Source organism: Lissotriton vulgaris, chromosome 8 (genome assembly GCF_964263255.1).
Source record: "Lissotriton vulgaris chromosome 8, aLisVul1.2, whole genome shotgun sequence".
NCBI classification, from domain to species: Eukaryota; Metazoa; Chordata; class Amphibia; order Caudata; family Salamandridae; genus Lissotriton; species Lissotriton vulgaris.
In genome coordinates, this window is record NC_141696.1 from 978,976,727 (window position 1) to 978,991,096 (window position 14,370).

The 14,370-nt window shown below is 41.7% G+C and overlaps 1 protein-coding gene across 1 annotated transcript in view; it reads left to right on the top strand.

Annotated features, from left to right (window-relative positions):
• EDNRB (endothelin receptor type B) overlaps positions 1–14,370 on the top strand; it is a 161,483-nt gene that overhangs the window by 97,071 nt on the left and 50,042 nt on the right. Inside the window, exons 3-4 of the mRNA XM_086934823.1 lie at positions 12,430–12,542; positions 12,642–12,846. Coding sequence (XP_086790949.1) covers positions 12,430–12,542; positions 12,642–12,846 — 318 coding nt within the window. The remainder of the gene's footprint in view (positions 1–12,429; positions 12,543–12,641; positions 12,847–14,370) is intronic.

Below are 14,370 nucleotides of genomic sequence, written 5' to 3' on the forward strand. Positions count from 1 at the left end.
TTCAAATTCTGATCAAAATGATTGTTGATTAAAGTTTGGCCTCGGAGAGAGAAAGGAGGAGGTCAAAGCATCATTGTACTATTGGCCAAGATTCATCTTCTAGTTCTTCTGATGCTGATCCTAGTATTTGAGGTTTGGGAAGAATGGCAGGTGAGAAGTGCGACAAATTTTGGATTAGGTAAGAGAGAACCTGAAAATCTTGAAGTTGCATTACAAGAAGACAAAGTCTTTTCATCAATGTGAGAAATATTCAAACTAAGCTTTGCTGTTGCATGACAAGATTAAGACCTCTGCTCCTGACAGAATGGCGAGGTCTTCACCACATCAACATTCCACGATTTATGTGAAGAATGTATTTTCTAGAGAAATCAGATGAGACCTCATGCCATCAGAATTGATGCCTTTGAGACGACAGAGATGTAGTTTTGAAGGTTCTTCCAAATGATTATTTCTCAATAAATCGAGAGACTTTTCATTTAGAACTGGAATTTATAGAGCCAGTTGCTGTAGAGATACAGACGTTAGGGTCTTCCGGAAAAGGACACAGATAATCAGAGAGCATCTGAGATCTCTCCTGGTATAAAACACTGCAGCAGTGATATCCTGGGCGAAGACTTGCGGAAATATGGCAGCAACTCTTTCAGTGGTTCCTTGGGCCAGGTTTGACCTGGTCTTGCTAGTGACCTGCATTCTATCCTCTTGGAAAATAAAATCTCTCGAATTACAAGCTATTGATAACATGGCTCAGCATACCAGGACGGAGTTACATGGGTAGCTGGAGCCTTCCCATCTTCTGAAAGGAGTCTCTTTATCACTTCCTGCAATGGTAGTTGTGACAACAGACACCAGAAGTATAGACTGGAGAGCATGGGTGGAAGAACAAAGCCTACAAGGAACATGGTCTCTTTTGGAGAAAAAACACTCTCCCAATTGGAGGGTGCAGGAAGTAATTCATCTGGTTCTCCTTAGATTTGCTCCTTCAATGGAGGGAAAGACAATGTGTATTCGAAAGGAAAATATGACAGCCAAATCTCTAATAAACAGATGGAGGAGCTTGACATCTCTCCCTATCTTCTAAAATGCATGTTTTTAGAGAGGCATTTAACGTCCCTGTCTGCAATTCACATTTAGGGTAAAGACAATGTTGTAGCAGTTCAGCTCAGCAGGGGTTTTCTTCCTCTCTGGGTTATCGCTTAAACCCTCAATTGTTTTCAGTCATATGTCAGTGAGGGGGGTTGCCAGTCACAGATTTTTTCGCAAGTCAGACAACTGCTTTCCTACCAACTTCTTGTTCAAGGACTGGGAGGAGGGATTGTGGGGGATTCATGCATGTTCTTGCACTTTCTTCCCCATGGCCCCAGGGTTTGCAGAAAGCCCTCCTCCATCCCTGTAATTTTGAAGATCTTCAGATAAACAGGGAAGGTGCTTCGGTTAATCTGATTGCTCATTATTGGACCTGCCTGATGAATATTTGTCTAGCATGGGTGTTGCCAATAACGCACTCTCCACTGGTGTTTATGGTGTTGGCCAGGAAACCTTAATCCAACGTAATGGCCTGGACGATGAACAGGTCAGTTTGCAAAGCAAGGGGTTATCACTACAGCTAGTCATGGCTGTACAGACTTCCAGAAGACAATCAACCCTTTAATCATATTACTGTCTTTGGAATTATTTTAGATCGGATGCGACATAAGAAATCTCGATCCTTTTAGTACTGATGGACTAAATATTCTCCTTTCAGGAAGGGTTCTACCCAGGCATTAAGGTTGCTGTTTGTGATAGAATACATCTAATGTTGGATGCTTCTTTATTCCTAATGCTTCATCTTCTTTTCACTTGGAGCAAGACATTATTTTGCCTGCATTTTGTCCAATCCTTCTCTCTGAGAAAGTGAGGTCCTTTTTCAGATGTGACATGGAACGTTTAATTTACATTGAGAGAGTATCCCTTTTTAACAATCAGACACATTTTTTTTTTAATTTGGCCCTACTAAAAAAGTTCATAAACATTTCATACAAACCTTGAGTCGCTATGTCAATCAATCAATCAGTCAATTCAACTTTATTCAGTTTCAGCATATAAAACCATACAAGTTATCGATACATCAAAAAATCATAAAATATAAACACAGTTCATCACAAATTACATTCCACAATGGTCCATGGTGATTCACAAGTCGCTATGTCAGATACTTGATCAGTAAAGTCTTGTGGTCTCTTCTCTTTAGGGGTTCAGGGGAAATCTACAAGAAGTGTGGCTACTACCTGGGCAGAAGTATGGGGTGCCTCTTGAGTGAGCAACTACTTGGGCATCTTATTCAACTTTTTGAATTTGAATCTTGGAAACAGTCTTAAGGCTAATAACCGATGTCCCTTCAAAAAGACGAGCTAAGATATGTTGCAACTGGTTGATTCCAGGATCCATGGCAGGATGGAAGTTGTACAATGGGAGGCACACCACAGTCAAAACTGGGGGCCATATTATCAAGAAAGCTCGATACATTATCGCTGCTTTTATCGGCAAGAAACTGCTGATAAAGCGGCGATAATGGCCTTGATAATATGCTCTATGTAATTCCAATCGAAGCCCATGTTAGATGTCTTCACGTCTAACATGGGCTTCGATTGGAATTCCATGGAGCATATTATCAAGGCCATTATCGCCGCTTTATCGGCAGTTTCCTGCAGATGAAAGCGGCGATAATGTATCGAGCTTTCTTGATAATATGACCATGGGTTCTTTGACTGAGTTACAAGTGCAGCAGATCTAGATACACCAATTGATCTGGTGATGCATTTAAATTGTAATGATGCATTCAATACCACTCAGACATATGTACGTAAAAGGTGTGAACCATCATGTTGAACGAATTGGAACAAGAAATGTTGAAAAATTTACTTATTCAGCCTTCAGTAAAGCGTAGAACCAAGCCACGTTAGTTAACGAATCTTAATGCGCCCCAATATTCTCCATAGCGTTGATGGTATGCATTGCAGAAGGTGGGGGGCCTGATTGGGAACAAGGCCCAGTTATTTAAACTTCCCATCTGGAAATATTAAAGATTAATTTGGACAAGCATCTTTAATAGTTGTTAAAATTAATGAGGCCTGGGCCTCAATGTGTCTGGATGATAAAATAAGGGCACTAAAATAACCCTGTGGCTTAATCACCAGACATTCAAAGTACAGACCACGGTTTACATTTGTGAGAATTGACTCAGTCATCATATTTCCAAGCTTAATAAAACGAGTTCCGATGGGTCTGTTAACATTAAGCGCTTTAAAATGCAGAGACTGTGATAGAAAGCGCTATGTAGAGAGATGTATTGCCAGCAGATAAGGGGTTATGGTATTGCTGTACAATATCACTGTATAATATCACTAGCGGGCCCTCTGTGTAGTATTGTTCCCCGCTAAGGGTACATATCCTTATTAAGAACTTTGTCAGGGCTCAAGTGTTGTAAAGCGTTTAAAACAAACGTTTTTGTCAATGACAGGCAGGCGTGTATTTGTGTCACATCTTAGCGGAAGGGGGAGGCTGGATGGAATGCTGAAGGGGCAGGGTGGGAACAGCAATGGGGTACAATTGGCTACCAGAGCTCTTCAATTATTTCTGCAAACTCCCAATTACTGCTAACGACTGACATTCCATTACTTCAAACGTGTTACTAAGGGTGCCACTGTACGTTGTCCATTCATGTAACGTTTGAAAGGAATACGTACCCGTTTGCCAATGTCATGACAAAATAGAGGGGACAGTTTAGGTACATTTCTCACAAAATTCCCACACTTGCGGTAGCGTTTTTTTGCAGCAATGGTGAATGCACAAACTGAATATGAAAGGCAATTACGTAGGTTAGGATGTGGCCTAACGGCTGGAGCGTTCGTCCTTGGAGCAGGGGAACCAGGTTCGAGTTCAGCAGGGACGCTCAACATCCTGTCCTTCTGAGTAAATCACTTAATCGCCCCGTGCCTTACGAACAAATTAATGTGTCCCTCTGTGAAGCACCTGGTGCTCATGTAAAGTGCCCCAATTCCTTTGGGCCTAGTTTGCACTATATAAAGCTCCCCCCGCCCCTAAAAAGGTTCACAAACAATCACAAAGTCCTACTTCACGTCCCATGTTCCATCCACAACACTGTACTTTTGAGTGTGTAAAACCTGCCATACCCATTTTCCACAGTTGTAAAATAAATGCTTCTCTGAATGTGGTTTGTACATGGGGCCTACAGAGGGCAGTTTTTACCTAACTCAGTCAAACTTAGGTGTGATAAAGTGGTGGTGAATCGGACCCAAAGTTTTTACCGTCTGGAAATATAAACTGCCATACATCAATCAAACCACAAAAGTGAAGAAGATAGACTTTGCCTTCCTTCTTACATAAACATTTCAGACACTTAACAGGAATGTAGCAGACTCAAAGGAGAATATTTCCTTGTTGTTTTTTGTCTTCTGCCAGAAATAGCTCAGAGGCCAGCTCTGTGTTTGCACGCTTTTCATTGAAAAATAGCTTAGGCAATGCGTTGCTTAGAGATTGGAAACATCCATGTATTCGACCTATTTATGATTTCAAAAACATGAAGTTGACGAAATGGCTTATCATTCATTCTTTAAAGGGTCCCAGCATTCAGTCATGGGTCAGGTTTTTGTCCCCCAATTCAGTACCTTCAATTTAATGAATCAATATTCATATTGATTAGGTCAAGAGCTCATGTCATCCCGCAACACAAAGTACACACTTCACCACGCACAAAAGAGAATAAACAGATCCAGGTACACATACATACATACATACAAATAAATACAGAGAACGGAACGTTTGGATGGTCCCTTTGAGGCATTAGCTAAAGTGGTTCAGTTGGCTTTAGGCATTGGGTGACAGGGTGGTCCTTTATCATTGGTTCAACCTATGGTTTTTTGCATATGTGGACTACTCAGAAAAGTAGCCCACGACACACATTCTCATGAATGCCTCTTTTTCGTGTTTTATTTATTGAGCGGACACACTCTCTGTGTCTTTCAACTCCTCATCTCTCTACCCTCCACGCCCACTTGTTTGCTTCTTCCCGGTTCCCTGCTGAACCTTCTTCATGTTTTTTTAAAATAAAATATTTCCAGGGGCTAGCAACTGAAAAGTCCTGCTGGGGCATTTGCTTCAATTTTAAGTCCTAGGCATGCTTATTTTTTTAGATGATTGTCAGCCATGTTGGAATGGTAAAAAAACAAAGCTACTGCGTCATGACGCATCCATGCATCATAATGCACATATGCATTGCACCACATGCACACAAATGCTCACAAAAAGCGGTCATCTTGGATTGGTATCCATCTTGGCAGCCATTTCCGCTTTTTTTATTTTTACTTTACTACGTCTGAAATCCAATGTAAACAAATGTTGGGAAAGTGGCTCGTGGTTTTGCAAAGAATTTCAGTTGAGCTAACATTTTGGCAGGCCAACCATGAGCTTAATGTACAGGGCTTGCCCCCAAAGTATTTTTGCTTCATCATGTTTTTCATCTTCATCATAACAAGAAATAAAGATCAGTCATGCATAGAAACACTTTTGAAATAACAATAAATTATAGCAAATAAACTTATTAGTTGAGTTATTACAAGTCAGCCAACAACACTCTATATGCACGCTACAGTATATTAGGCATAGCCTTCCAAAATAACTCATCTTTAAATGCAAAAGTGTGAATATAGGAATGCTATAACGCCGGTGAGTAAGCCACCCTTGCTCCTGTTGCTACTTCTGAGTGATCAGGGCCTCGTTTCAAATCTAATTACACATGTCTCCTGTAGAAGATGCATTGCAGAGAACCGCTAAGAAGGGATCCCATATAAGACCACACTCTGCTAATTGACCATTGAGTTTGTAAATTGCCTTTCAAACTATGCCAATGTACCCATGTGTCGGACCAGTCTGACAGGCAAGAGGTATTCAGTTTCTTCCATTTTGTTAAGGCCCAAAGTTTAGCTGTCGCAAGCAAAGAGGTTATCCAATGTTTTTCACGTACACTGAGACCTGTAACATCTTCCATGTTATGTAGGATAGCTTGATCCCTCCTAGATTGAAAGTGTACAGTATGCACTTTTCACATTGCTTCTCATATCACATTCCAGCAGAGAGGGATGTATGTTGTTACTACGCATGCTTTTACAACGCATGCCTTTACCACGAAACTTTTACAACGCAAGTCATTACAATGACTTGCGTTGGGGGAGCTGGATAGTGAATAGTTTAATTTACTATTCCAACTCCAGTCCCCGTGGATAGTAGGGAAGGTTTTGGATAGTAAATTAAACCATTCCCTATCCTACAGCGCCCCCCCAGCGCAAGTCGTTGTAACGACTTGCGTTGTAAAAGTTGCGTGGTAAAGGTAGGGCGTGGTAAAAGTTGCGTTGTAAACGCTGTTCCCCGTAGCGAGTGATATGAGAGTGACATCAGCAAAATATGTGTATCAGATCTCCTCCCTGTTGTCCATATCTATAACAGTTTGAATTTGGGGTGAGATGTGCTTTGTGAAGTTTGTGAGTGAACCATGGCCAACTATGCAGTATTCTGAGGAAACTTAACTTTATTCGGAGTTTCCTAAGACCTTTCCCGTTCTCAGCCAGAATTGTGGCCCATTGAAGTCCTCAAATCATTTTGTGACACCCTTAGACCAGGATGAAATGTTGGTTTAGAATAGAATTGCTCTATGAGTACCGAGTAGAGACCTGTTTTAAACTACTCACCCCCTGTAGACCTCAACATGCTGGGACGCTGATTAGACAGTGAAAGAGGGTACCTTTTCCCTTGATTCTAACATAAAGCTGTGATATTTTCAGTATGAAGTAACGAGTGAACGAAAGGAGAGGTAACCAGCTGTTACCTCTGTAATGGTTGTATGACAGAACCATGCATGCATTTACCTCTCATGCCTTTACACCCCGGGCAATACAATGAAGGTGCCATTACCACGCGTTCCTTTACCATACAAGTCATTATTGGGAAGGTGTTGGACTTAAAATCCAACACCAGTCCAACAGTGTGTTACCTAAAGCAAGTTGTTATAATGACCATAATAATAATAATAATAATAATGACCATGATAATTATCGCTATTGCTTGGTAGTATGCTCCAATGTGTTTTGCCATGAACAAACATACACTAGGACCACCTATGTTGTAGCTAGTTCTTTTTGATTTACACATGCATTTATGGGGAAGTGAACTGGCTCCAGTACCATTCCTCTCTCTCCCATTTGATACTTGAGATTAAAAATTATACCCTTCAGATTACATGCATGTCTTTACAGAGATACACCACTAAGATATTTTAATGAGATAGGAACGTGTATGATAAACTTGGATTTCTGCATTAAAAATATGAAGCAACTCAGCTCTTTTACTAAGACTCAACCCTGAGACCTACTATTGTGCTACTTTTGAAACCTGAGACCTGCTGGATACATTTTGGTGTATATTGTGTGTAAGGAAGCAGGCTTTTGTGAAGGTTTCCCCACAAGTTCTGCCCCATTCGGACTACTAGCTGCTGGGTTTCAAATTTGGAAGGGCAGTGAGGCCGGCTGTCCAGACCTCCAGTGCCAGTGTTCGGACCTATCATTAAAAAAGGTATGTTTAATTAGATACAGCCAATTTGCAAGGACTGACTTACTTATTAGTCTCTAGTATATGGTACCCAAGGTACCAAGGGCAAAGTGTTCACCTAGGGCGACAGTACTGGTTTTGCCACCCTGCATGTGACAGAGACAAAATAGACCCATGCCTGACACTGGAGACTGCAGTGTCTTACACTGCTAGTTTGACTTTGCTATTACACCTAATGGCAAAGTCACCACTTCCCTTAGTGATATGCGTAGATCTCCCCTGAGGAAGGTCTATGGAGCTCTATGGCAGGGAACTATATATTATTAAGTAGGACATATTATTTCCAATATATTGTAGCAGCAACCATTCCAGATTATTGGTTCACTGTGGAAATGTTTGGTGTCCCATTGGCTAACACAGGATTACCTGCTGGCATCCCAGCCTGGCAAACGTCTGAATGGGACTACTTAACATGTCAAGTAAAGTATCAAATTAATTCTGACATTAAATCCAACCTGATGGCCAGGCCAGAGTTAAACTCACTACTAAAGTTGAGCAACTTTTAGAAAAAAGCCCACTCTGCACTTCAGCTAGTCCAGTGGCCTCACAAAGGCACTGGCATTTACACAGATTTCTGACTGCCAGGGGAGATGTGTGAACAAATCCCAGGCTCAGGAACAAAGGCAGTTGTGGCAAAGTAAGATGTCACCTCCTCTCCCAGGATGGCCAATCAGGGTGTTAGCCCAAAGGCAGGCTTCAAAGGTGAAACTGCCTTTGAAGGGCTGATTGAGACAGCATCCCTGAGGAGGATTTTGTTAGTTCAAGCAGACGATTAGGAGACAGAGCCAAGGAAGGGAAACCTGTGTCCAAACCAGTTTTCCTGTGGGCATGTAGCTCACTGATAGCCACACTTCTAGTGTGTACTACCCTGCTTCTGATGACTTAAGAAGGGTTGTGACATCTTAAAAGGGGAAAGAACAGGGCGCTCTAGGAGAGCCAGATACCACACATCACAGAAACGTCTTCACCAGAGAGGAGGGAACATAGTAGCCCATTAACCAGTGACCACATGGTTCCCCCGGGGCTCATTCCTGGGATAAGTAGGGTACCCCTGGCACCCTGCTCCTCAGTTCACACTGGAGATGAGGAGTGGGCAAAAGAAAGACTTCCCTGCTGCGTTCTACCTGCACAAAAAGAGGCTGCATTATCGAGAAGACTGCACCCGCTGACCTTTTGGGCTAGCAAGACTGGGACTGTGCCTGTCACTCCTGACACTTGAAAAGTTGATTTCCCGCCTTCACCAATATCAGTGACTCCAAAGATAAGTTGGCTGATCCCTGGAACCTGTTCCAGGGACACAAAATCTGACTATGTCCAAGGTAACAAAGTGGTAGCCACCACAGTTGCCGTGCCCCTGCCAGTTGCTGGACACACTGAGAGACAAGTCTGTGATAGCCAAAAGATGCACCCATGTCTGCCAGATTCAGTAGTGCTATCTGCGACCGGATTCATTGCCCCACAGGGATACTAGCCCCAACCAAGTATATTTGCTGTGACCGTTGTGTCACGTGAATGAGTGCTCAGCCACAGCTGGACTTTGACTGTCACAAAGAGGACATCCTGAGAACCCAAGTGCCATGGTCAAAGTCACCTCAACCCACTGAAGAACCTAGGGATTAACCGCAATTCACCCCGTCTACCTCACAGCATCCGGAGCCTCCTTTGCTCGCATCCCTCAGCATCAGGACCATTGAAGTCTATAGCGGTTGCTCTGTAAAGTTTGGGACTTGCTTCAAAAATTTTCTGGTAGACAGGTAATTGTCCAAAGTATCCATACCAGATTCCTAGACCTGTTGGAATTGGTCACCCAACCCGGGTCAGAGTCATCAAACTAACTGTTTCAAACTTTTCAAAAGTTTACAAAGTTTTTGTTAACCAATGCTTGTTTGTGGCTGCATTAAAATGTATTTATTGCTTTAAAAATCTGTATCTCTGAAACCCTCCTGAGAATTTTTATTGACCAAGGACTCTAAACATTCATAAATATATTCTTTATTTTTTTTATAAATTATTGTCATGTATCTTTATTGTTGCGTGACTTTCTTATTCAGTTGTTTGGTGCTGTTAAATGCCCCACATGTTAGTTCCTTTGCCAAGCCTTACTGCTCGCAGCCACAGCTACCCAGGGTTGTGTTAAGGTTGAGTAAATGATACTGACTGGACCCAAGACAGTCTCTGTGAGTTTACTCCATGATAAGGCCCTACAGCCATAACATATAGTACACCCAGATCCTCACATTGTGCATGAAAATGAGGGATACTTTTTAATGGAGTTTTGGTTAAAGTCCAGAGTTAGATTTAAATAAAAGCAATACTCTACCAACAGCCCCCTCCCCACTTCTGTGTAAGCTTAAGCTTAGCTTGCATATGATATGTAAGCTGGTGATGTACAAGGACCACACATTGTGGCATAGATGGTGGAGGGTACCCCGACTTACTAAATCCCGCAGTTGTTCTCATTTCTCCTTCTGATTCTCCTCCTAACTATTTGGTGATGGTGTGACGGATACCAACATCAGGTGATTGAGTTAAGGAGTGGGGTGTAGACTATTCATAGCAATCAATTTTAAAGCTAGTAATACCCCATTTAGAGGGTCTCGATAGACTTTTATAATAGTGATCCTTTAGCAGGTAATAGTTAGAAAGCTGTTAGTTTTGATGTAAAGCGAGTGTGAAATACTTGGTCTGGTATTTTACTCTGAATCTTTTTTTAAAGTGGCCATTTACCTGCTACAACCCTCCAAAATATTTTTTCAATCTAGAGCACTATAATGGAAAGTTCAAATAGGACCAGCATTTTCTTGCCAGTGGAGAGGACCCTCATTAAACTTTGAAAGGTTGTCAGCTATCCAACAGGCCGAAACATACAAATTCAAGAGGCATTGGAGGAGATGGTGCTCTGTACCCTTTTCTGATCAAATGGTTACCCTATTTGGGCACACCTTGTACCCTCTTTGTACCTTAAGCCTATTTGTGATCCTAGTACTACAATGTCTAACAACATGTATGCGCCTTGTCTTGCCAATACAGAATCTGGTACTGTATTGACATGCATTTTCTAAATTAAATTTCTGAATTCTTTTACATATTTCACCATTTTATTTCAAAACTGGGCATGGGACTTCTTTTATTCATTGCTCTGGGCAATAGTCTTGCTACTGGTCATAACTGCTGTGTTCACACCTTTCAAAGAAAGTCGTGAATCTGCAGCCACAGGTCTAACACTTGACAATGGCATCCAGAAGTGTGCCTGGAAACCTGTGCCAATCCTGAAAAGGGCATAAGTAAATCCATTTCCAGGCAGGGAAAGTAACCCCATCAAAATTACTAGCAATATATGGAACAGTTTCTGCACAGGTAAAAATGTGTTCCCTTCCAAAAATATGCATTAGTATATATTTACTTCGAAAAAAATTAATGTGAGGAACATCTTCAGAATGATACTTACAAGGGCGTGTTTAGTGAAAACTTCATGGCGTAACCTGGAATTGCTTTGTGAATTTCAAACTATAGTAAATCTGTACCCACAGGACGTAGTAAATTTGTGGGTAAGGATTTACTACTGTTTGCACAAATTGGAACTCTTGATCACTCTGAATTTGATAATGGATCAGAATAATTAAAGGTTGGACATGAATCTGTTTTTTAACAATTTGACCAATACCTAGTGTAAAAGCCTGAAACTCTAAAAAATCATGTGGAGACTTATGTGTGCATCTAGGATTTTTAACAAATCTAATCTTATGAGCAAGAAACTAAGGGTCTGATGTACAAAGACATCTTGTGCTGACAAAGGTTCTATTCACAAAACTGGAATCTTTATTACCTCAAAATAGCTTTAGAGTATGTACAAAACCCAAAATACGTTTCGGTAGCATGTTGCTGAATCACAAAGTAGGTTTCTGAGTACATACTGAATCACAAATTGGAAGAGGCACTTCCTACTTGAGATTTCTTAAGGTGTGTAACAATGGCTCGTGATTGCTTTGATTGGCAACCAACTCCTCAAAGGATGGGATAACTATTTTGCACATGGTAAGAGACCCCTCAGGCAGAAGGACAACTGCCTAGTCTTAACAATAGTTAATAGTAAAAGTTGTATTTTTTTATAAACACATCCCTTCTTCCTCTAAGGAAAATGTGTGGTGTTTAAAAAAACAATTTATGCAGACATGATGTTCTGCTGACGCTGGCAGGCCACTATCCCTGCAATGACAGTGAATCATAATGGGTCACAATTTGTGGCCTAGTTCATGAATATTAGTGTGGTAGGTAGGATTGCAACATACCGCAATTTGGAATTTTGGAACCGGCCTATTAGTGCGTAGGTCAGTTCTCAAAATTCCCTTTTCATTCACAGAAAATCAGTAATCAATTTGCAACCACTTTTTGTGAATGGATATTTCATATACCAGGTCCGAATATCACATTTTTTCTAGCGCTTGCTACCACCAAAATGTTCACCATCTCAGTAGTTTAAGTAACTGGTGTTTCCATTACCTAGCTCTGTTGTATTCTTTTGATCTACATTTGAAGGATAAATGGATAAATCATTCATGTAGAGAATCAAACCTATGACCTGCTGGTTACACATGGATATTGAGAGCATATGACTAACTCATTGAGCTAGTGCACTACCTTGCCTTGGCGTTTTAACTATATTCAGGGTTGTCTCTGGGTGACGAAAAGCTATGGCCCTGATGTTTTTTGCTTTATTGAATATAATAGTAGCAGTAGCATATATGTAAAAAAAAAATCCATGTTGTTTTTCAGCTCAATGCTGGAGATTGGCCCTTTGGCGTTGAGATGTGCAAACTGGTGCCTTTTATTCAGAAATCCTCGGTTGGAATCACAGTCTTGAGCTTATGTGCCCTCAGCATTGACAGGTAAGAAGTAGCCACTCAATTAAAAGACCTTTAAAATCAGTTTGCAATATACACAGCACTTATTGGTATTTCCATATTCTGCACTATCTTCATCTCTAGGTATCGGGCAGTTGCTTCCTGGAGCCGCATAAGAGGAATCGGTGTCCCAAAATGGACTGCAGTGGAAATCATCTTGATATGGGTTCTCTCAATCGTCCTAGCAGTTCCAGAAGCTATAGGTTTTGACATGGTTTATACACAATACAGAGGACAGGAGCTTCGAATCTGCCTGTTGCATCCCAAGCAAAATAATGGTTTTATGCAGGTGAGGTGATCTCATGCTCAGCCTGACTTTCATGATTGCCTAATTTTGCATTATTAGAGAAGTGGAATGTTAAAAGCTCTCTTGAAGACAATGGTGTGGTTCATGGTCAATAGTGACTAGTATAGGCCTGCGGTTCCAACATTCCAATGTGTGTCTTTCTGTTTCTCCCTATTAGCAGCCAGTATAGTACAGAGCAGTGGGCTATAAGGCTATATGAGGTTAGTGTCAAGAGTCATCTAATGTCTTATTAAACCATTGTACTACAGAATATTGATGCTAAGAATATTTGAGAGTAGATTATAAAGGAGGACTAGCTAGGTTGTGAAAGGAGACTCAATGGGTATGTATGTGGGCAAACCATTTGGTTTGGTCATGAAGCCCTCACCCACCAACCTAGTTGGTGGCATGTTTCATCATCGGGCCCACCACAGTGACACCGAATGTGTCCGGGTGTGCTTCGACTCCAGATTACTGAGGAGCTGGTATACTTGCTGAGTGTGCAGTGTTGGTGAGTGTGAAAGGTGATGGCTAAAAGCTATACAGTGGGTCCCAGTACCCGGGGGTAAATGGATAGACTTTAATCACTGGGCCCCTGTTAGCAACTAAGAAGGCAAACGGACGCGTTGGAGTAAATTATGACCTCCTTCGTCCTGTGTGGTCTACATGTTTCAGCCAGGCCTTTTCTTTACAACTGCCTTTCCTCAGGTCGAATGAGTATGTGAAGGCGCAAATAAATATTTTAAGTGATTGTGATGTTGTTTAAAAATGTGTTGCACTCGCTAAGGTGCGTTACGTGTTAGAGGGGGATTCCCTCTGCTTTAACTTGCTGTTTGCTGTTAAAGCTTCCTTGGGTCACCTGGCAGGGAGAAAAGACCGGAATTGCCGATCTGCGTGCTCCTTGGACCTGTTGTCCTGCACGCAGGTGGCAAACTCCTTCTCTCTCTCTGTGTCAGTAGTCAGGTTGGCTTCTAGCCACTACTTGTAAGCTGTGCAGTTTTTTTCCAGTAAGAATTCAGATAATGGACTCCTGCCCCTTTGAAGCTGACTGTAAGGCAGACACCTGCTCTAGCGGCACAGCAGTCCTCCGAGTATTCTGTGAAACACTCCTTTCCTTGCTCAAAGAGAACTTGTAACTGGAACAAAAAGTAGGTCATTTTCTCCCACTTGTATAAAGTGAAAGCAGAAAGGAGATGTTGCGCCACTGTCTACCCTTTCAAAATGGGCTTCTGGTGGTTCTTCTTTTAAATGCCCTTCTCAGGCTACTCTCCAGACACATACCTGTGCTGAGTGATGCTGTAGAATCTACAACAGAGGAAACAAGAGGTGTGAGCTAACTGCACTAGAGACAGGGGAACACGTATGGTTGTCCTCACCAAAAGGCTGCAGTCTCACCCTTCATTACAGAAAGGCTAATGAGCAGCTTTTCTCAGCCAAAGGCCTAACTGTAGTATAAAAGGCGTATTGCCTACTCTCTGGTCACTTTAGTGTAATTTTCTCATCACTCCAGCTTCTTGTGCAGAAAGT